Consider the following 24808-nt stretch of genomic DNA (forward strand, 5'->3'; position numbering starts at 1 on the left):
AAGGCAATACTATGCAACAAGAAATTGTACATGTTCAGCGTGGTTTATTCCCCCAGGAGAAATTAATTAATTCAAGATTTATTCAGATGTTTTACCAAAAACTTTAATTAATATGATTTGAATTGCAACACAAAACAATTAATATGAGTACACTGGCGATGTGTTGGTAATCAATGAAGGGAGATGTAAGTGGAGGATTACAAGACAGGTTAGATTGCTTGTCTTAATTGAAGTGTTCATATCTTTATGTCTATGTTACCCTGAGTTGCCAGGATGGGGAAATGGGTTTCCAGGATATGGAAATCTGAAATTTCAAATATATTCATGAATTGTATAACATTCTAACTGGTAATGTTTTAAACTAGAATAGTAAAATCAGAGAGCAGATATCTTAGACAGAACACAAGAACAAATAGACATAAAGATTTACCTTGCGATAACCCTTCTACTCAAAGGAAAAACCCAGCCACATAAAATATCTCTTTTATTGAATAATCCAACTAAATACAAGTATACAACTCACAACTCTTGAGCTTCAAGAACCAACAATCTTAGAATGACTTCTACGGTAGTAAGAGTTCATGAACATAGCAAATTATAATAGCTGAGCCCAACAAATATCCACACCCAATAATCGGAGAAATCCACGACAAACACAACACAGAATACAGACTGCACAAAATACTGAAAAGTCTGACACTACAGGATCACACTTGAATAATCACTGTCATGATGTAATCATCTCTGCATTAGTCTGGAAAGATATTCTTTCATACACAATGATAAACATAAAATAACTACAGTGATCATCTCAGACTTGTGCACTGCAACCGATCATGTCCAGAATAAATTCTAACACACACAATCCTGAGGATCATGATATATAAACTGATACATCAGATTCTCAATAAACACCAAGCAGTGATTTCTTCTCTTTGCTAAAGATATATAACTTTTGCTAGAAACATTATCATCCACCGAATAATTCACCTTTCGTAGACTCCACAATATATGATTGAGTCACATCACCAACTTAGATGAATCAATGAAGAGTAGATGGCAGTTACAAGAGACATTGATCTGGATCCTCTTGTGATGCCACAACCCCATGATCATAAAAGAGAAGTTCATAAGACACGAAACATAATACACATGCTCAAGAATTAATGATAATTTATTGGAATTCATCAAGACTGGGCGGTGGCGGTTACGCAATGAACTGAACCACTCCAGAATGTGTAGAGCCATATACACAAACTGCTGAAAGGAACCAAGTAATGATAAAGAGCTGTTGACATAAAACACCCAGGCATATTCATGATGCAATGTCATCTTATTTGTAGTGCCATGTCATCTTATCCCAGCAGATAAGAAGGCGTACAAAATAGCAATAATATATAAAAGAAAACTGCTGACAATAGAATAGCTTGACTTATTATGGTAAAATAATGAATGTGTTATTAAACAAAGATTATAAACGACTTATATATACAAGTATGCATAAGAATGTTTTTATAACAAACAAAGAAAGAAATAGAAACATTCTGAAGAAAGAAGAGAAAGCTTCCATATTGAATAGAGAGAATATGGAAACATAGAAGAAGAGTGACCATTAGAAATAGAAGTAAATCTATGGAAGAGAGAGAAACAAAAATAGAGAGATTTAACTCTAATACCATCCCTTAATTGTGAATCTAACTTCAAAATAAAATAAAATAAAATGTTCAGTGAGCTCTGCATGTTCAATCTAACTCGGGCTGATCAGTTAGCTCTGCATGTTCTGCAATATTGGTCTGTGGTAGGATGAGTTTCAGTACCCAGAACAAGTGCCTCAAGGCGACGTTACTCGAAGATTGTCATCATTCTCTGCTTCCAGGTGTTGTAGTTCTTTCTGTTAAATTTCTGACTGCCTTCCAAGAGAAGATTGGTGAGAGATGCCATGACACGTTTTTGATGCAAAAAACATGAATTTCTGAAGACCTATGGCATGAACTTTGAGGCAGATTGCAGGAAGACCCAGAAAAAATGAAAGGACACCCAAAAGAGAGCATGAAAAAACCAGAAAGAATCTGAAATTAGATTCCAAATCCATTGGTTCAAAAAATGAGGCACGGAAAACAATGAGCCCAGGAAAAATGAAGACGGAAAACAATGCAATTTTTGAAGTTATTTTTAATATACAGATTTCACATTTGATAGCATATATTGTTGATTGGAAATTAATGACAATGATATATAGGAAAGCATATTGACAATCCACTAAATATCCATGATCCATGATAAGAGGTGATTCACATGATAGAACAAAATTAGTCATTTTCTTTACATTCTTCGCATTCCAGTAATTGCAGGGAATTTTTTAGAAATCTCAAATCTGTCATTCTAGCCCAAGATATATTAGGAGTAGCTCTTATCCAGTAACTTGCTGCGGCACATTTGCATATCAAGTTCACTCCTACAGATTTAGAGGAAATGTCTCATGCAGAAATATGATTGGCCCTCACAGCCAGTAAGTTGTATTAAATTATAAATATTTAATATTTAAGTTGTAGTTGATCTTCATGGCACTTCAAGAATAGAGAACTTGAAAAACTAGAAAGAACTGCAAAGCAGGCACGGACATCAAATATTGAATTGATTGACGATGTTCCTCATTCGTAGCTTAATATTATGGTTAAAATTGTTTGATTAGGCTTACTCAAAGTGTACCTTTAAGAAGTTAGTTTGGTCAAGGATGGAAATGTCTTGGTTTAATCTTTTATATAATTGCAACCTAACTGAATCTTTTGAGGAAGTTGTATTTATGATTTTATGTCTAAATCTGGTTGACGTTATTTGTTTCTCATCACTTAGAAAAAAACGGGCAAACAAGTTCTCTGGTGTACAAATGCAGATTACTGACATTGTTCAATTTTCGTAGGTTATTAGTTGCATATGGAAGCATCCGAGTGCCTCTCCTGTATATCTTGCTTGTGATCTTCTTGGGCAGGAGGAAATTCTCATAGAAATATCAAAAAGTTTTGGATCCAAGATTTATGTGGATAAATTGAGTATCCCTGAATACCATGCAATTGTTTCCTTTCTGGTCCCAGAGTTGCTGTCTGAAGATGCATCATGCCGTTTCCATGTATGTATCACACCAACACATTCTAAAGCAATAGTCAATGTTTTGTTATCTTTTTGGTCAAGGAGCTGGTTCGGCATTGGTCCATTATTTAATGTAGTAAACAATCTTGTCATAGTAGAATATGATGCAATATGTGTGATGGTGTATTCACTAAGATGATAAATTTTGATCTTGTCAAAATCACATAATTGGATGCAATGTTGAAGAATAAATATAGGGTATCATCTTGGTGTTGCCTAACCAATTCCTATTATGCTTGTGTAGGTCTGTGAAGGCTTCCCCAAATTATATGAGAGGGCAAAAGCAAAGTTTGCCAAGGCTGAAAAAAGTGGTCAACCAGAACCACTTTTTATTCGTCCTTCTACACAGTGGTATGCATGTGAAGAGAAGCTTGAAGGCACAGGTTCTGATTTGATTCCTGTACCAGTTATTTCCAGAAGGCAAACAAAATCAGTCCTAAAAGAAGCAGAAAGAGACCAGTTTGGTGTTTGGCATGTTTGTTTTTCTATGCACTCATCTAAAGAGGAACTTGAGGAAGCATTAATGGTTCTGAATCCCAAAGAAGTCATTTCAACCACTTCCAACTGCAAAGCAACTGAACTGCAGTATGTTAGTAAGAATATTGGAAATACTCGAAAATGGTCTCAAAATGATTCAGGTTTGCAGTCCAGAACTACAAATACATTCTGTCAAGCTGGTTCAATATCAGGAATCAAACAAGATACGGTTACTGATGCAACTGCATTTCATGTTTCAAATCAAGTGAGCTTTATTTCGGAACGAGAGAGAAACTCAGATTTGAGTGTAGCTTTAGAAGAGAAGCATTCTCACACACACGTGCACTTTTCTTCACCACTTAAACCCATTCCTCTTTTTGGGATAACAAGATATAGTCTTCCGCCATCTCCACCTATGTCTTTTAGTGATGAGGAGGATACTTTTAGCTCTTCAGAGTGCAAGACTTCAATAAATGATGCAGGACTTCTGTCACCTTCTCATTTGCTACAAGATATTAAGCATTTTATGTCTGGCGGAATGAACACATCTCAATTTACAGATTCAGTAAGGGCTAGAAAGCTTGATGATGAATCCAGAAGCTTTACAGATCATGCAGATGACCACACACAGTCATCTGGAAGGATAGCTTTGCATATCAACGAGGAAGTGAAGAAGCCACATGTATTGAGTGGCCATTCAGAAAACAGTGAGCATCCACTTGACTATACTGACCATCCAAGTCCTAAAAAATATGGCGCAAGTGACAGTGAACAAGTAGGCTGCATGCAAAGTTACATGATGGAAGAGAGCTCCTTGAGTTTTGATAGCCATTGCAAGAATCCCAGGTCACTTCATGAAAATGTTAGAAAAATGTACAGATCATTACATGTACCAATTCCTCAGCCCCTTCCGTCATTACTGGACCTTGCAAATATCACTAAGCGACCTAAAATCCGAAACTCTCAAAGTTAATCAAATGAAAAGAAATCACTGCGGCTTTTCATTCAAATTCCTTTCCTGTTCATTTGCTAGATAAAAATTGGAGTCTAGATTAAGATAGTAGCATTTCATTCTATTATTCAATAATATAATGATTGTGTAAATTACCTCATTCTATGTACTATGATAATTATATTTCTTATCAAGAGTGTATTCATGACACTCAATTGCTTCAGTTCAGTGGGGCTGGCTGTATACTAGTTGAAACAGTAAGCTGTACTCCAATGTAGTCCAGTCTAAAATTTAGTCAAATATTCATTGTTCAAAAGCTATGATTATTCTACGTAATATCATTTAAAAAAAAATTCAAGTGCATTTAATATCAACTCAGTCTTCATGCTTATTAGCCAAAAATAATATTAGAAAGAAATTGTGTAAAATCTGGCAGCATGGAGTTCCTGACATGTTGACATGTGCTACAATGAATGTTTAAAAGAGAGCAATTCTTATACAGTAATTAAATGGTTATATCTTCCAGATCAACAAGACCTGAACATTAGTAATGCATTTAAGTGCCATACTTGACAATGGCTGTTCATTTGTGTTATCAAAAGAAGTTTCCTTGAATCTAAGAAAAGGATTTCTTACTGTATCAGTTGAATCTTTTGAACTGATATAAATTAGATTCTTATTTTTTTGGGGATTTAACAGTCTATCAAATTTCAAAAATCATATATTCTAATTAATGATTATCATGGAAATCTGCACACAATCTAGATCAGACAATAAATGGGTGCTACTCAAGTGACTGCCGAAATAAATGGTAGTGGTAAAATACCTAAAACTAAATATTCTAATGTAAAGGCGTTCATTGAAGTTTTGTTAGCATTTTGAGTGCATTCTTTATTTACCGTTAATGCTTTAGACATAAAGAAATAATGCTTTAGACTTGACATATTTTTAATGAAAAGTCATTCTGCCATGAAGATGGAGCATGACCAAAGAGTTGGGATTAACATGTTAGTGCTCCATACTTGCTTAAATGGGTATTATTGTAGAGAAACTTTAAAAGCCCCATAGTCTCTTCAGTATTCTCCAAGTAAAATGAGGAAGCCTCAAGTTAGTCTTAGTAACTTCCATTAACCCACTTGGAACATACCTTAAACTCTTGATTTTAACCATCTGCACCCTTCTATGATGGTGGCACAAAATTATAAGTTGTCTTTGGAAATTTCACTAGCCTAGGCTAAGTTTAGGTTACTACAAATACAACTCATTAGAAGCATAATTAGTGGTGTGAAATTGTGACATCAATACCAAGGTGGGCTAAATACATAAAATATTATTTACTGTTTAGCCAAGATATTTGGGAAATCTTGTCTCAGAGACCATCTCATTAACAAACTACTACTTTGTTTTCTAGTTATTCTAAAAAGTAATATGTAGATCAAAACTACTAAACTTGTTTTAATTTATGTTAAGTATTTTTTAATTAATTCAAATATATTGGTTTCATATTTAGGAGCTAATATTTCCCATTCATTGTCTTTTTACAATTATTATCATTTTTGCTGGTGTTTTTTTATATTGCATGAGTCATTTTATGTTGATAGTTGTGTTTCTTTATATCACAAGTGATGAACTATTGAGAGTATAGGAGGATAAATGAACATCTAAAATAATTGATAAACACACTATTTAAATTGATTGTCTCGGTAAAGTACAATACATGTGCCAAGTTTCCCAAGAAGTAAGAAAAAAACTTGCAAACTACATCATACTCTGGGCATATGCAATAAGATGGTTTGCCAAAAAGTGGGCACTATGAAAAAAAGAGTCAAAAGTACACATAACACAACCGTGTTGTGTAATTTTGATCAAATTTCATAATGGGCCTTGGCTCTTTAATGAGCCAAGAAAAAACATTAAAAAATAGGGGGTATGTGTGTGTGAGAGAGAGAAGGGGGTGGGGTGGTGGGGAATGATAGAGTTCACATTGCTCTATGGATAATTCCACAATAATTGTCACTTCTCTATTTTAAAATTTTGTTTGTGAGTGCATGTGCACTAAAGACTTTTTGCCACTACTTGAGCTACTAGTAGATGGTGAGCATTCATCATCATCATCATCATCATCATAGGCTCACATGCATATCTTACTTATTTCCTTTGCTGCTTTCTCCTTTCTAGCTCTTCAGGTCCTTATCTGCAACTTTTGTCATGGGTCTAAGAAGCTCTTCCCACTCTTTTACATTAACCAGGTGGGCTTTGTCTCTTAATCCCGAGTAATTCATTAATAGTTTCATTCTTAACAAAATTCATAACCGAATTCTCCATAGCCAAATATCTTCTTGATCGTTGCAATATTTTCTCCTCAACTGAACATTTTGTGATCAATTAATATACAATTTCTCCTGACTAATCTTTTAGGTATGTGATTGAGCCTATAGATCCACAAAAGGGTTGAAATCTAGATTGGGTAGATCCACTATGCATTGTCCCTCCACCGCACTCTTTCTGTGGTAGGATTTGGATAGTCTTTGGTAATAACCATGTTTTCTTTATAGTGTTTTTTCTCATTACTCTCACAATATTCTAAACCAAATGCTGAAGCGATTGAAAAATGTGATGGTTGTTTTGATGTTTTGCTTCTACGGGTGGTTATTTGATAATGATTGGTCGAGACACTCCTACATCTCATATAGAAAGGCTTATATTTTGATGTGGGGTCCAAGTATTGATTTGTTTGGTGCATTGCTTTACAATGATCCCCATAGGTTACTAAATGGTTTATGGTGTTTGGGCATTTTTATCAAAGTGAAGCATGTGATTGTATGGATGGAACTAGAGGCCAGGGTTCTACATGATCCGTAGTTTATTGCAGATGATTGGTAGTTTCTTGGGTGCTAGTCCCTGCCATCGTAGAGTTCATGGACTTTGTATAGATGGTAATATTCAGTCAAGGTTATATTGCACATTTCAAAATTGGTACTTCAAAGTTGAGCCTATTGACATCTTTACCACTTTTTTGACAAAGTTTGATCTTATTCACATGGTTTGTTCTTGTTTATGTTGGGGTCGCCATGAGGAGAGATACCAAGGTTTATGTGCTATGGTTGAGCATGTTATTGTTATAACTACCCAGGATTGTGTCAAGTGTCAGGATTGTTATTATGGACCTCATTGAAATGTAGTAGTAGTGTGAGTTTATAGTTATAATTAGAGGGGCACAATATCACCATAGTGGGTTTTTTCCAAGATCGGTTTGGAATCCTAGCATTGACATGTGTAGATGTTCCTCTAGAGGATCCATGATGAGTTGCTACACATTGGGTGTATCGTTGTTTATATCACAATAGTAAATAAGATTAGTGTAGGGAGACGTCTCAGATTGGTTTGGGATCAAGAAATTGGTGCTCACTTTACAGATAAGTTGCTTGAGGACAAGCACTATCTAAGAAGGGAGGATTGCAATGTCCCCTTTCTAAGCCACATGAGCTGAAGCAAAGGGTTGACATATCACTTGAGTTCTTGTAGGTCAACAATATGGCTAGGGAACTCAACTTGAGGATCATGAAGCCTTGTAAGATCTTTTGGACCTTCAAATGGCAGTTCAAAGTTGTCCATTGTAGATCCACTGCGCATTGTCCCTCCACCACACTCTTTATGTGGTGGGACTTAGGCAGTCTTTGGTAATACACATGGTTTCCTTACAATTTTTTTATATTACTCTCACAATATTCTAAACCAGACGATGTAGCGATTGAAAAATGCGATGGTTCTAATGTGTCTCATGCATGGCTCATTCAAAGCGTGAAACTCAAGATTTAGAATTTTTTATAGTGCATATTAGTTGTTTTAGACCCTCCCTTTTTGTTCCCATGTAGCCATCACTAAATCCGATCAGAGATATGTGTTCATGGCGCCAAGGTTTGCACAATGCACTAAAATGGCCAAAACCTATTAGAACCCTAATTCTCCCCTTCATGTTATTGTATCATCTTAAAATGGAAGCACTTCCATGTTAGAGTGTCTAGCCCTCTGAGTAAGTGGTCTGGGGTCATGTCAAGTGCCTTGAATGGGTCTTTGTATGGATTTGGATGTTTTCCCCTGTTTTACTCTCTCTCTCTCTCTCTCTCTCTCTCTCTCTCTCTCTCTCTCTCTCTCTCTCTCTCTCTCTCTCTCTCTCTATTTCCAGCCTATTTCTGATAAATTGCTCTGTGAAATTGATGACTTTGGCCTCTGGATCAAGGACGACCTTTTGGGTCAAGGTCAACCTTGACCTTTACCTAGGTCACGAATGACCTTGACCCTAACCTAGGCAAGGTTGACCTCGTCCTTGACCCTAGGTCCCATTTTCAATTTCTGAAAGTTTTGGGATCTTGGTCTCCAGAAAGTTTATTTTCTCCCTTCTAGGTTAGCTGTTTCGGGTTTTCAGAATGATAGACTCTTAAATTACATTTAATCTAGGTCCATTCTTAGGGGTTAAGGTTATATGAGATTTAATGCTCCTATGTCGCCCTTCTCTAGGAGTTTGTGCCCTAGATCTCAAAATAAGGAAACCTTCTTCCCTCATTTTGATATCAAGGATCTATCACACACGAACGACTACTATCTATGAGCAACTATCTACTTTTCAAGATCAAGCAAGCATTCTATCATTTAAGCATTCAAATTTTCCATTGAAGATCAAGGATTGAAGCATTCAAGCCTTTGTAGGGATTTGGTTCAAGCATTCAAGATTCATCATTGAAAACCTAGATCTAGCCATCATGGTGGTGTGATCTTCCTTCAAGATCCTTTGTTCATCTTCAAGATCTATTCATTCTTCTATAAAGGTGGATTCTAAGCATACAATCATGGAGGTTTTGATTTACATTTGTTAATGTTATGTTCAAGCTTTCATATAAATATATTTGTTTACATTTCAAATACAAATTGCATATCTATTGAATATCATAGCTTCATTGTTAGATTTACTTCTACTACTTGCTAGCATTCTCTATTTCAATTCTATTACTAAGGTTGATTCCAAACTAGGGTTTGACCAAGACAAACCCCTCATCCAAACAACAAAACCATTTTTTCTTGTACAGACATGTGTGGAAGAACGATTTGAAGAGCAAATTCAGATAGCCTTTTCATCGAACTTGTGAAATCTGTGAACAAAATTTTTCTTAGAGTAGTGCAGGTCAAGGTTGACTTTTCGGGGTGTAATTGTGCCCTAGGGTAAGATTGTGCCCCGCCAACAGGGCCAAGGTCAACCTCCCTTCAAAAGGACAAGATTTTTGGGTTTCCTTCATCTCGACATTTCTAGTTCAGAGTGAATTGCAGATTTTCGAGAAATTGCATACATACATTAGAAAACAACACTTTCCAGATTCAAGGTTAGTATTTTTCTTTTATCTATTTCAGGAGTCAAGCACATACTCCCCCATAATATAAATATTATATAACCTCCTTTCTCCCTATTTTCCATCACATGATCCATTTATGCATTGATCACTCTCTTGTGCTTAATCAATTCGGATCATCACATTGAAAAATTAGGGTTAAGAAAGGGGAACCTTATTTTCTTTCTATTCGTTTTGGTGAACCCGCAATAGACAACTCTTTTCTTTTTGGTGTTATATTTAAATCTTGCATTAGATTTCCTTTCATATTATCTTGTGTCTTAACCATCACTATTCATTTTGGTGAACCCAACACACTTACCATCTTTTCTTTTGTGGAATTAGATGCCCTATTGTGTTTTGTGGTGTGATATTTCATTTCATATTTGTTAGGTCTTTTCTTGCATTAAGATTAGATTTAGTTTATGCTTTTGCATTTTAAAATTTAAAAATACAAAAAAATTCTATATATTCAATAAGAATACAAAAATATTTCTTGCATTTCATTTTCTATGAAGATGATGAAGATGTTTTGGTGTGTGGTTATGTTTCTTATTACCCTTCTTTTAGCATCTCTTTACCATAATTATGAGTTTTATGAGAGTATCATTCATTTTATTACGTTTATGATCTTTCATTTTATTCTCGCTTATGCTTTTGTGAATTTAAATGATACTAGTCTTCTTACATTCAAAACTTTTCTTAAAGATTCATGTGGTAGACTTATTATTCTTTTGGATTATGTGAAGGATTTGGTAGATGATACACCATCTCCTAATCTTCCTAATCTGAATCTTATTAATCCTAATCCAATACCTAATTTTCCATCTCTTGTCCCTAGTTCTTCTCATATTTTTGAGGAGGTTCAAGCTATAGTTCAGGTTACAGATGTGCAAGACTTCTTTGATTTACCTTCTCCTTTGATTAATGGTGATATTAAAGGAAAGTGTAAAGACACTTCTTCAAAACCTATTATTCTGTCTTATACGATTTTTTCTCACGAGCATGATAAACAATCACCTCCAGTAGAAGATTTACATGATATGTAGACTACAAGATATACGATAATCATTAAACAAGGTTATAAAGGTTTAGGTCTTGGTGTTAATGAGCATGGTATTAAGTATCCTATTCATATACCCTCTAAACCGGATTTGCATGGTGTTGGTTGTTTGAAATCTCAAGTTAAGAAAGGTGATACCAATCATCGTCCTCCTCTTCATAAACTTCTCCCTACACCTGCTTTAGATAACTCTGATATTTATCAAGAGGTGGCTAAACAGGTGTATATTGAATTAATGAATTCCAAAAAGGAAATCTTTAAACCTATACCGAAAGATGCCTTATATAAGTACAAATGTCCTTTTCATTATTGTAATACACACTTGCTGATTGTAGACATTTCAAATTGTATGTTTGTGAACAAGCCACTTTAGGAATTATATCTCACTCTCGTGCAATTTTACAATTCCTTCATAATTTTGATATAGGGGATTCTCCTCCTGTTGATATAATATAGATCTCTTTTCCTTTTGTCTCTGGACTGGGGCGCAAGAGGTGTATTTTCATCCAGTCTCTTAGGATCCATTAGGTCTTTTATTAGGCTTAATTGGTATTCTTTCTTCCTCATTTTCTATGATTTTGTATTCTATTTATACTCATTCATAGAATCTATTCAAGATATGTTTTCTAAGACATTTGTTTTGGAAAGGATGTCCCCTTGTCTTCCTCCTTGGGGGGCAAGGTTCTTTCTTCTTTATCTCTGACAAGGGGACTACTTTCCTTAGCTTAGTGGCATTTATTTATATTGCTTTATTATTTCATCATACTAATAGATGTTTTGATTATGGATAACCTTTTTATATGAGGGATTTTTGTCCTAGGTCATCACCTCTTCTTTATGTTGCAAATTATGTTCTTTATATATTCTTACCCTTGCTTTGGTGTTAGAGTTGTTTTCCTCATTCCAAAGATTCATTTTCCTCTTCTTTATAAGGGGCTTGATGATTGAATCTTTGTTCTCATTTGATTTGAAAGTTGATATTTTAGTTAAAAGCACTCCTCTATGGTGAGGGTCTTGTTGATAAGATCTCTTTCTTTGAGGATCCTTTTTTCCTTCCATAAGTGACATATCCTTTTCACGATTATCTATGCTTTTCGATGTAGGGGTCAATACCCTTTGTTAAGACCATAGTGTACATTGTTGTTAACAGGGTATCTCCTAATGTTGTGGAGTAGGTATCCTCTTTCTCTTCCTTATCATGTCTAGTAGACAACCACAATAAGGAGGGGAGGCATATATAGGGTCTCCCTTGTACTATAGTTTTTATTTTATATGCTAAATCTTGGAAGGTAACACACATAAGTTGGTAAATCCTAAAGAGACACATTTTTCTAAATTAATGTGTGTGTGTGTGTGTGCGCGCACACACACACACACGTGCTAAATCCTCTAAAGGTAACACACATAAGTTTCTAAATCCTGAAGGGACACACATTGCTAGATCCTCTAAGGGTAATGCACATAAGTTACTAAATTCTGAAGAGATATGCACCTTTTCAAATTTTCAATATGCTAAATCTTTCGAAGGTAACACACATAAGTTGCTAAATCCTGAGAAGACACACATTTCATATTCATAGTGATACAAGAAGGTGGATCTATGAATATTCCAGAAGCCGTCAAAAGATGCATTTACAATTGCAAGAAAAGTTATGGGTGAACTACCAGGTTTGGCCACTTGTTTGGCTCTCCCTCTCTTTTGGTGATTCATGGTAAGGTGGGCATCTTACTGGGCGAGGTAATCACATTTTCCTTTCTTTCTTTTTCGCTTTCATGCTAGTAGGATTGGATCATGAAGCTATGCTATTTATAGTGTTGCTCTTGTCTTTCTTATGTAATCACTTATATTTATATGATAACTATCCAAATATGATATTAGTGCGAGAAATATTTCTTAGCAAGATTTCTTGTGCTAGTTGATTTGGGTTTGTTTGTAATAACCCTTTTATGTTGTTTTTTTGGTTTTCTTTTTACACTCTCGTGCGTATATGTTGAGCTAGAACACTTAGCTTGGGGGCTTATGTCCTTAGTTAGGTGTTATTTTATCTCGCTATGAATCCATTTGGATCTCTTATTTATTCTCTTCCTTTACCAAGTGTTTGCATCGAGTCCATACTCTTGCTAAAGTGGGGGCTTAATGTATCATCTTAAAATGGAAGCACTTCCATGTTAAGAGCATTTAGCCCTCTGAGTAAGTGGACTAGGGTCATGTCAAGCACCTTGAATGGGTCTTTGCATGGATTTGGATGTTTTCCCCTTCTCTCTCTCTCTCTCTCTCTATTTCCAGTTTCCAGCCTATTTTTGATAAACTACTCTATAAAATTGAGGACTTTGGCCTCTGGGCCAAGGACGACCTTCTAGGTCAAGGATGACCTTGACCTTGACCTAGGGCAGGGTCGACCTCATCCTTGACCCCAGGTCCCATTTTCAATTTCTAGAAGTTTTGGGATGTCAGGCTTTGAAAAGTTTCTTTTCCCACTTCTGGGTCAGCTATTTGGGCTTTCAAAATGGTAGACTCTTAAATTAAATTTAATCTAGGCCCATTCCCAGGGGTTAAGGTTAAATGAGATTTAATGCTCCTATGTCAGCCTTCTCTAGAATTTTGTGCCATAGATCTCTATATAAGGAAGCCTTCTTCTCTCATTTTGACATCAAGGATCTATCACACACAAACGACTACTATCTATGAGAAACTATCTACTTTTCAAGATCAAGCAAGAATTCTACCATTCAAGCATTCAAGTTTTTCATTAAAGATCAAGGATTGAAGAATTCAAGCCTCTGAAGGGATTTGGTTCAAGCATCCAAGATTCGTCATTCAAAACCCTAGATCTAGCCATCATGGTGGTGTGATCTTCCTTCAAGATCCTTTGTTCATCTTCAAGATCCATTCATTCTTCTATAAAGGTGGATTCTAAGCATACAATCATGGAGGTTTTGATTTACATTTGTTAATATTATGTTCAAGCTTTCATATTAATATATTTGTTTACATTTCAAATACAAATTGCATATCTATTGAATATCATAGCTTTTTTGTTAGATTTAATTCTACTACTTGCTAGCATTCTCTATTTCAATTCTATTATTAAGGTTGATTCCAAATTGGGGTTTGACCAAGGCAAACCCGTCATCCAAACAACAAAACTATTTTTTTCTTGCAGATATAGGTGTGAAACAACGAATTGAAGAGTAGATTCATATACCCTTTTCATCGAACTTGCGAGATTTGCAAGTAAAAAAAATGTCAGAGAAATGCAGGTCAAGGTCAACTTTTCAAGGTACAATTATGCCCTGGGGTAAGATTGTGCCCCGCCAACAGGGTCAAGGTCAACCTCCCTTCAAAAGGACAAAATATTTCTGGGTTTTCTTTGTCTTGACATTTTCAGTCTGGAATAAATTATAGATTTTCTAGAAACTACATACATACATCATAAAATAAAAATTTCTAGATTCAAGGTTAGTATTTGTCTTTTATCTATTTAAGGATTTAAGCACATACTCCCCCATAATAGAAAGATTGTATCACCTTCTTTCTCCCTATTTCCATCACATGATCCATTTCTACACTAATCACTCTCTTGTGCTTAATTAGTTTGAATCATCACATTAAAAATTAGGATTCAAAAAGGGAAACCTTATTTTCTTTATATTTAGTTATAATTGTGCGTTACCTTTTTGGAGGGTCGAGTTACCCATGCACAACTTAAGTTGGGTCTCCCCTTACTAGGTTTATTCACTTTAAGTGTTGCCCTGTGCCCCTTTCTTTTAAATTAAATCATGCATTTGTCGCTTGTTTTCCCCAAGTCTATTTTCAGTGGGACCTAGTGGTGGTGACGTAGCGGTGGCCACATGTTGACATTTTAGGAGTTTATGGAGCATCAAAAGAAAAAAGTATAGCGAGGCCCTGAAATGGAATCTCCACCATCACATCTTTCTTGATCTGACAATTGTGTTCTCACGGGGAAACAATAGATATATGGTGGATTCGGTGATGATGTCACGTGGTGGACAGGTGTTAGCATTGTGGGAGTTTGAAGAACATCCCGAGAGATCTCAATGCATTTGAAGAAATCTTTTGCCAAAAGTTTCAAATGCCCGAAATGAGACCATGTGTCTTAGGGAACTTAAGTGGATTAATTTTGCATGAGGGATTTTAAGCCTAAGATCAACGGTGGAGATATAATGAATGATTATAAGATCTCCATTCATTCTTTATGAAGGCAAATAAGGATCTACGACCCACAGGTGTTCTCGATGAATTTGGCATGAATGAGATTGCACCACATGTCCAAGGTATCTAGGCAAGAGACTTTTCAATGCGGGGGGATGATCTAGCAGGACACTTCAAAGATATAAGGCCACGTAATGAGGTTAACTATTGAATTCAATTGACTTGATGACACAATTGACCTGGCATTGTTGTAAACACTATCAAAAGTGTCTCATTGATGGCGAACAAATCCTTTAACTACCTGCAACCACCTTTTTGGTGTTCTCGACACCTGATAAATGCAAATTTCATTCTATCATTGCCATGGTTATCCATCTACCAACTAGAGTAGTTATGGCCGTTGTTTCTGTCTCTTCAGGGCCTGAGTTTGCACGTAAAAATTAGGTTTTCTACATAGGGACGTGCATCTGATCAAATCTTCCTCAGATTAGTAGATATTATTATCTGCAACTTGAAGACAGTGGTTGAGTTTTAGGGTTTCAGTTGAAGTCTTCTTAGTTATGCCTAAGCTATAAAGGCAAATTTTGTAACTCTTTTAAAGGGCCAGTCTCTTCTCTGATTATGTATCAGCTGTATTACATACTCTGTTACTGTAATTTCCTTTGCCTCTAAATGAATATACTTCTCTGTTGTACCTCTTTCTTCCATTAATATATTGTGCAATATCTTCTTGCTTTCTATTAATGTGTTGCTTCCATTCTTCAACTTGTATGTTGTATCTATTTTTTCTTTGAATGATATAGAGTGAAGCTCCTTCCTTATAAAATTCTATTGGTTTCTGATCTACATGTGGTTGTTGAGTTAAAGAAAAGATTGAATCTATGTACTTTGGTATTATATTGATGAACTGTGCAGTTCTAGGCAGATATAAGACTAAACATACTATTTGGTGTATCACCCCTCTAGATTAGACTAGGTAGTTTGATTTCATGCATTTCCTTCTCCCTTTTCCTTCAAAGAAGTAGTTAGGTGCATCCTGATAGTGAGGAAGTTGGCCTTCTCTGGAGACTCAATCTCATTGTTCAAGTCCAACACCTTGGAGATTATTTCCATGTTTCACAAGGTTGTCTTTAGGTAAAACTTCAAGCAAGGGTGCAAACTTTTGTGACAACAATTCCCTAGTTGATCCAATCATTTATTTGATGAAATTAATCCATTTTTGGGTAGTTGCTTCATTAATTGGGATAATTAAGCCTATTAGGCCTCTATACAATTGATGATACTTTTACATAGACATAATGCAATCACATTATGTCTACTAAAGTCATACTAGACATAACACAATCGTGTTATGTCTAGTAAAGTCATATGAGACATAACGCGGTTGGGTTATGTCTAGTATGACAATTTAGTCATACGAAGCATAACAGGATCACATTTTGTTAACAAAAAAGTGTGATTGTGTTAAGGCTTAGTAATAGGCATGTTTAACTACCCAAAGGCTTGGGTTGATGTTTTCCCTACATTTTTTGTTGCTTCAGACATTTTTTCATCTTCTAAGATCAATTCTCATCTTTGAATTCATCAGGTTTGCAAATGGTAAAGTGGGTATCTCTAAAGTTACCGCCATAATCTCACACATTTTCTTACCTTTTGAACCATAATTTAAAAAAAAAAAATTGGACAAGATTATCATTGCGAAGTTGCTTTTTTAATATATCAGTGTCTTGACAGTCCTCTCAGACATATATCTACCATTTTTTAAATAACTTTTGATCGACTTAACCAAAAGAATTTTTTTTACATATTATTGTTCTACACTTGATTCTATACACTTTAGAAAAAGGTGTTGATTTTAGATTATTTTGATGCAAGTTATGCCCAACACATGAAGAGGTACCATAATTCCAGGATGTAATCATTTCAAAAAATCATAGAAAAAAAACTACTCATCAGAAAATTATAAAAAAATACACAACTTCTAGAGCTCACTGTTACCTATCATCCTACCAAAGGGAATTTCAAACTACTAAATATAACTATATGTTTTGTTGAGCACACGAAAACAACAATGATATGTTTTTCAGCAAAAAAAGAATAATTTTTTGGGTGTGTGGGGTTTGGCCCTCTTAATCTTTATCCATTAAAAAAAAATATCAGTTGTTTAGAAACTAGATTCAGGGTACTGCAATGTTTGTGTTTTACACATTTTTTAATTTTGGATGCATGACCCTCAAATGGGTCTTCCAAGATCAAGTTTACCTAATTTCAAAAAAAAGTTGTCCACTTATACCCCCTTTTTGCACACCATCTTGGTGCACATACCCCTCTATTTGTTTCAATAATTGCATTTTAAAAGCATGCACATGTTCTAATTTTTTTATCATTTAAATAAAAAATAAAATTATAGATTTCAAAAACATGAAAATTCGAAAGACAATGCTATATTTCTACTTTTATATGATGTTCATCATGTTCATATTGTACATGAGTAATCAACTCATCTCTAGTTACATTTCTTTTTGTGTATTAAAATATATAAAATATATGAATACATTGTGTCATATATAAAAAAAATTATAATATAAATAATGTACTATATTATTTTTCAAAATTTAATAATTTCTAGTTAGGTATACATGTACAAATTGAAATGTTTGAGATTATTATTTTGCGAATAATTTTTTTTTAATCATAATACAATTTAAATGAAATATAATTTCAAATTAATTTCACCTTATTTTACTTTGAAAAAAGTTCCAACTCTAAAAATATTGTTCAACATGGTTGTTAAAACCAAAGAAACTAACAATCGTTAATATTATTGCAACATATATACCATTAAAAGTGCTTATTTTTATGGAAATCCACCAACAAACTTTGTTCATTAAATTTGAAAAAAATCTAACAAATCTATTATGATAAAAAAATGTTGTACCCTCTTCAACACATGTTAACATTCTATAGTTGGTCCTATAGCTTGTTATTATCTTCTAGCCATTAGTTATTAGAAACATCACATGTAGTTTACATAATTGCTACACTATGGTAGCTGAATTGTTTGGTTCATACTTTTTCCCCATCAACATTTCTCTTCACCATGGAAGCCCATTCTATGAGTCCTCGTAGAATTTTCTAGAACATGCTCGTGGATGAAATATATTTAGTCTCTAGTCCCTCTAGCATCATTAGAGAAGGCAATCATATATATTTGGAGTCAAAGAATTCCAACAATATTTCGTTCATCTTGTATGCTTACAAGACAATTTTTTGTAATCTCCTATAGATTCATGACAAACAATATGCATATGTTAAACTTATTCTATTCTTCTCCACTAAATTTATACATTGTACACTATATTTCTTCACAACATAATACTACAGTATTGTTTCTTGCACATTAAAAACTGAGATGTAGAGGCATAAACTATGTGTGTGAACAACTTGGTTAAGTGATAGCTATTTTATGAATTATATAGTTATTAGAGACATTCTCATTGATAATCAATTTGTCACTCATTATTTGAAGTGTCTATATCCTACCTCAACTCAAAATCCATCCTAGTTCTCTTGCACCTATGTTGTTATCTTTTTGTGAATTCGAGAACATTGGCTAACACACTTTGAGTACTACACTACTACCTCTATAGCTTGAAGCTTTTTACTTTACCCAACATGGTATGCATAATTAAATGTTCTTTATTGTATAACCTTCTTCTAGGAAGACCATGGAGGCACACTATGGGTGTAGTCTTGTTGACCTCACATCAATCTATCAAATTTGTTCATGATAACTAAGTAGTTAAAATGAAGGTTGATCTTGATGCCCATTATTATTGTTAAGTGGTTGAATTGAGTTAGTTTATTGAGTTCTATTACTTTTTAAAATTACACTCTTTTATTAATATCACTAAATATAAATAATCATCCTCTAATAATTCTCTAAAGGAAAATCTTATTGATACTATTCTTAGAATAACACGTGTCTAGGTGATTATTAGGGTTCCTTACATTCTATACCATCCTTTACTAGAGACCATAAAGTCAACCCACCCCTCTCAATTTAAAATACCAAAATTATCATTCACACCCATTGCTAAAGATGATCTTTTGAAAACAGTATAGCATAGATGATGTTTGTTGTTATGATCATGATATTGAATATGCCATTGACTTTTATCTTCCCCTTGTTGAGGATTTGCAATCATATTATGGTCATAGATTTCGTTCGATAGGCTATAATGGTAAAGGTTGTGGATGTAAAGGGAAAAGTATCAAGATTCAATTGGAGCCAAAACTACATGACTCTAATGCGGGCTTTTGATACTACCCTTTTACTTTAAGTATTAACTATGGTTAAATGTGAGGATTACATTTTTAGATTCTTCTTCTCTTAAAACCATTCATGTAGAACTTATCTCAATAGTGCATAGCCTATTGTAACTCCTTGAGATTTTTTCTCTTTAGAAGAAGCTCAACTAAGTTTTGAGGATCATATTTGATCTTTCTTCCTATCATTGTAATGTTAATAGTCACAATACTTGAATCTCAAACTTATTTGGTGAATCTAATATACATAAACATAATAATGTTGGTTCTAATGAATAAGAGTATTCATTCTACCAATTTAAATCCTTCAAACCATAATACCCTCTTAGTTAGTGATATTATATATGTCCTTATGAATTCTAAAGATTTTGAAAAGTAATTAATATTGGAAAGCACTTTTTTTAAAGAAGATAAATCATATTTGGTTTTACTCTCTTATCCTAATATTTTCTTGGATATATGAGGATATGCTTGATATTGACTCTTCAAAGGAAAGACTATAGATAGAAGGGATATTAGACCTTTACATCAAGTGCCCCTACCTCTATGATCCATAATATTATATTTATCTCGATGCCATGATGATAAAAGAGAAGACAAGGAAGATGAATTCTAAGGTAGACTTGACTATGGTCCATATATCCTATTGTAGATCTTGATGCTATGATTATTAAAGAAAAGATTAAAAATATGAATACCAAGGTAGAATTGTGTTGGAAAAATGGTCAGTGCTTTGTTCAGGATTTGTGACAAGGTCTTAACCACCTCATGTGTACTATAAGTTGAGTGGTTGTATCGGGCATTGATAGATCAGTCTTTTGGTGCAACAACAACCTCACTCTAACCAGTGGTATTAGAGCTTGGTCACAAGTTCAAATCCTTAGATCCTTGGGTAATGCTGAGGGGGAGATTTTTAGAAAAATGATCATTGCTCACCTAAGGATTTATGACAAGGGATTAATCGCCTCTTGTGTACTAGAAGTTGAGTGGTTGTATCGAGCATTGATAGAACGGTCTTTTGGTGCAATGACAACCCCACTCTAACAACTTGATTGTTAAGATAGAAAATATTTTGAAAGTTGATTTTATTGCTATTCACTTCGAATATTGGTTATTGTAAATGTTTCACATCTCGATGGCCAAATTTGAGTACGTATTGATTATTACACCTTAAATAAGGCTTCTCTTATACATTATTTTTTACTTCCTACTATAGATGTGATTGTAGAATCCATAGTAGGTAATGCATTTTTATACTTAATAGATGACTTCTTTTGATACAAACAAATCCTTTTAAATCTAGGTAATCAATATAACATAACTTTTGCTACCCTGTGGGGTACTTTTTGTTATGTAGTCATGCTGTTTGGGTTAGATAATTTTGGAGCCACTTACATTAATATGTTCATTAAATATATAATTGGCAAGGATCACATTAATAATCTCTACCTTATCTTAAATCATAAGATGAAACTAAATTCCCTTCTTACCTTTGAACAATTCCAACTATATAATACAAGACTAAATCCTCTTAAGTGTTTCTTCAGTGTTGGCATAGCAAATTTTTGAAATTTAATGTTTCTATTGAGGCTAATTGTAAATATGCTACCACCTTAAAAAAAATCTTAACTTTGTAGTCTCAATTGGCTAATCATACCCTTCCCACACATTCTAAAAGAAAATGTTTGCTTTCAATAGGATGTAAAGTGCCAATTTTCTTAAATTGATTCTATTAAAACTTATTTGGCCAATCCTCCTTATTTGATGTCATTTGTACTAAATTGATATGTTTTTTCTTTATACTTTAGCTTGACCTCACGTGTTAATATCTTGGTAAATGATGAATATGGTAAACAAAGAAAAGTATATTATATAAGTCACATCTTATCTCATTATAAAAATTGATATTCTGTACTAGAAAAGTAGTGTTGTACTCTTGATTTTACAACATTGAAGTTAAGACATTATCTTCTCCATGCATAAACTCATGTCACCATCAAATATTATTCTATTAAAAAGTTATTATCTAAGGATGATCTCAAAGCTTAGCTAAATGGGTGTGTTGTTCTTCAATTTGTCATCACAAAATGGAGGCAACACTATAAAAATTTGCTATTTAAGTTTCATATTTCTACAAGTTACCTCACTATATGATTAGAAAAAAACTAGTCAATTAATCCTTACCAATTCATATTGCAAGTCTTTTTATTGAAGGTTCTTGTTAAGTTAAATTTTTTTATGAAAGCTTGATTATAATTTTTTGGGTCTAGTAGCATATACTTGGTTTTTGAGGCCTTCAAAGTCATTTTTTTTTCTTTTTAACATGTTTGTTTGGATTGTTTTTCTATTTTGGTTTTCTTCAATCTCTTTCTTTTGGTCACTTGCTTGTATTGAGCTATCTTAGGACTTAATCAATGTTGTCAATCAAAATATATTATGTTAGGAATGCAACTTCATTCAGATTGAAGCATACCTTCATTATTATTAAATTTGTATATATAAATTGTATTTGTGAAATATGATTTGAATTTTGTGTGTGTGTGTGTGTGTGTGTGTGTGTGTCTATATATATAATCACAAATAACCTTATATATAAACAAAACCATTTAATAATAATATGCTTAAACAACAAAATTATAATGTTCTTATCACACCCGACATAGTCTTAATGAGAAGTTGGTTGACCACTGACTTTGTTTGAATGTATTGTTAAGGTCATGAAAGGCCATGACTCCCCATGGCATGAGCCATGATGGGAGTCATGTCCTTTTTCAGAATTAACCCTTTGAACATATATATTAGTAACATTGATGTTTTTTGTTTGAAACATATCAATATCAACGTCAATACAAGGACACTAAGCAAACATTCAACTCATTCATAAGGATATTCAAAATCAGTCATAACATTGACTCTGAGTTAACACACATAAATCATACTGTTAATATATATACAAATATTGACAATTATAATTATATAATATATCAATCACTTTCTATGAAATCTATATATGACATAAGACATAACATTGTTTCTAGGTATTAATATAAATCTATGACAAAGATCTCATTCAACTATGATTAAAATACTATCAAAATTCTCTCTATTACTGATCCTAATTTCATAACATGGTATTAGAGCCTAATTAGAGAAGAATAAATGTAGAAAACTTGAGTCAAAATTATCAAGAATTCATAAACAAAATTACAAGAAAGTAAGATGGCGAATGACATCCAAGCAGAGGATAGACTTGATGATGCCTCAAATTGTGTTTCATGGAAAATCAAAATTATTGCAATACTTCAAGAACTTGAATTAGATTCATATATAGAAGAAGACATTAAAATGCTTGAAAGTGAACTTGATAAGACATCCTAGAAGAGACACAAATTCTAAGAAAATAATCATTGATGCTATCAAGGATCATATCCTTCCTTCCATAGAAAAAATGACATCTGCTTATGAAGTGTTTACAACCATTCAAAACATGTTTGAAATCAACAATGCAAGAAGATTACTCACCTTAAGACAATAGCTCTTAAATATCAAAATTATTAAAGGGGAGACAATTTCATTTTACCTCTCGAGAACCACTGAACTAAGAGATCAAATTTCCACAATTGGAAATAATGTTGATGATTTGAAACTATCTCTAATAGCTCTTAGAGGACTCCCAATCAAATGGGAATCTTTTATTCAATGCATTAGTTGGCCTTCACTACTTGAATTTGACCAACTCAAGAATGATTGTACTCAAGAAGAGTCTTGATTAATCTCAAGAGGAATCCGTCCAAATAAAGAGGGAGAAATTCAAGCACTAAATGCAAACTCTAGCAAAAAAGGGAAGAAAAAGTAATTCAAATGAAAGAGAGGAAACAACTACCAAAATCGCAGAAAACAAAGATCTCTCTAAATTCTAGTGCTACAAGTGTGATAAGTTTGGACATACACACAAATTATGCCCCAAAAGAAAGAAAGCTCAAGCAACCATAGCCAAAGTTACAAAAATTGAGAATCTTGTATTATACCTAGTTTTATCAAGTGAATTAAACTCAAATAAAAACACTTGGATAATTGATAGTGGAGCTTCAAGACACATAATTGGGTTTAGAGACCTGTTTGAAATTTTTGAAGGACATTCAATTGAAGAAGTCACCATTGGAGACAATTCCACTTATCCTGTGAAGGGAATAGGGATATGTTCAATTCAAATAAGAATCAGAGTTACCTTACAATTAAAAGGAGTTCTCTTTATGCCAAGCATAAAGAGAAACTTGGATTCCATTTTAGGTCTAGCTAATCAAGGCTATTGCGTCACCTTCCATGAAGATAAAGTGTTACTTTGGTGAAAAAATTTGAACATTAAGAATGCTATTCCTATAGGATCTAGAGATGGTAACTTATACAAACTATTTAATAACCAAAAACATGCACTAAGCCATGAAATACCAAATCATAATGAGATTTGGCATAGAAGATTAGGACATCTTCAGTACAACACCCTACCTACCATAGAAAAGATTACTAATGGATTACCTTACTTAAAATTTGAACATATTAGAATTTGTAAAGGTGGTGCCCTAGGGAAGAACACTAAAAAATCTTTTCCTCCATGTAATCATAAGTCTAAAAATGTACTAGAACTTTTCCACACCAATTTATGTGGTCCAATGTCAACACCATCATTAGGGGGATTTTTGTATTACGTAATCTTTGTCGATGATTATTCTAGGAAAACTTGGATATATTTTCTAAAACTAAAAGAGCCAAATGAAGTAGTGTTGAAATTCAAAGCCTTAGTAGAAAATCAATCAGGGAAGAAAATAAAAAAACTCTAATATCTGATAATGGGGGTGAATATATATCTGAAAACATTAAAGAATTATTTATTTTTGTTGGGATTAAGAGGGAGATTACAATACCTTATAATCCTCGACAAAATGGAGTCGCAGAAAGGAAAAATAGAACCATCATTAAAGCTACAAAAGCTATGATGCATGATCAAAACATACATTTTTCATTTTGCGCTAAAGCCTCAAATACAACTATGTACATCCAGAACAAATGTCCCCATTCAATCTTAGAGAATGTAACACCCAAAGAAGTCTTTATAGGGATTAAGCCAGACTTAAGTCATCTAATAATATTTGGTTGCCCTGTATACATTCATGTTCCCAAAGAAAAGAGGACTAAACTAGAACCTTCTAAAAAGAAAGGAATATTTATTGGTTATAGTGAAACCACCAAAGGATACAGAGTCTATGTTCCAAGACAAAGATCAGTTG

The 24808-nt window shown here is 33.7% G+C and overlaps 1 protein-coding gene across 1 annotated transcript in view; it reads left to right on the top strand.

Annotated features, from left to right (window-relative positions):
- Positions 1 to 4950, top strand: part of LOC149531007 (DNA repair metallo-beta-lactamase family protein) — a 40120-nt gene extending 35170 nt beyond the window's left edge. Inside the window, exons 4-5 of the mRNA XM_089810409.1 lie at positions 2921 to 3127; positions 3392 to 4950. Of these exons, the coding sequence (XP_089666535.1) occupies positions 2921 to 3127; positions 3392 to 4597 (1413 nt within the window). The 3' untranslated portion in view covers positions 4598 to 4950. The remainder of the gene's footprint in view (positions 1 to 2920; positions 3128 to 3391) is intronic.
- Positions 4951 to 24808: the final 19858 nt, after the last annotated feature.

This window comes from Cupressus sempervirens, chromosome 11 (assembly GCF_028749045.1).
Source record: "Cupressus sempervirens isolate cs-2001-9-10 chromosome 11, ASM2874904v1, whole genome shotgun sequence".
Lineage (NCBI taxonomy): Eukaryota > Viridiplantae > Streptophyta > Pinopsida > Cupressales > Cupressaceae > Cupressus > Cupressus sempervirens.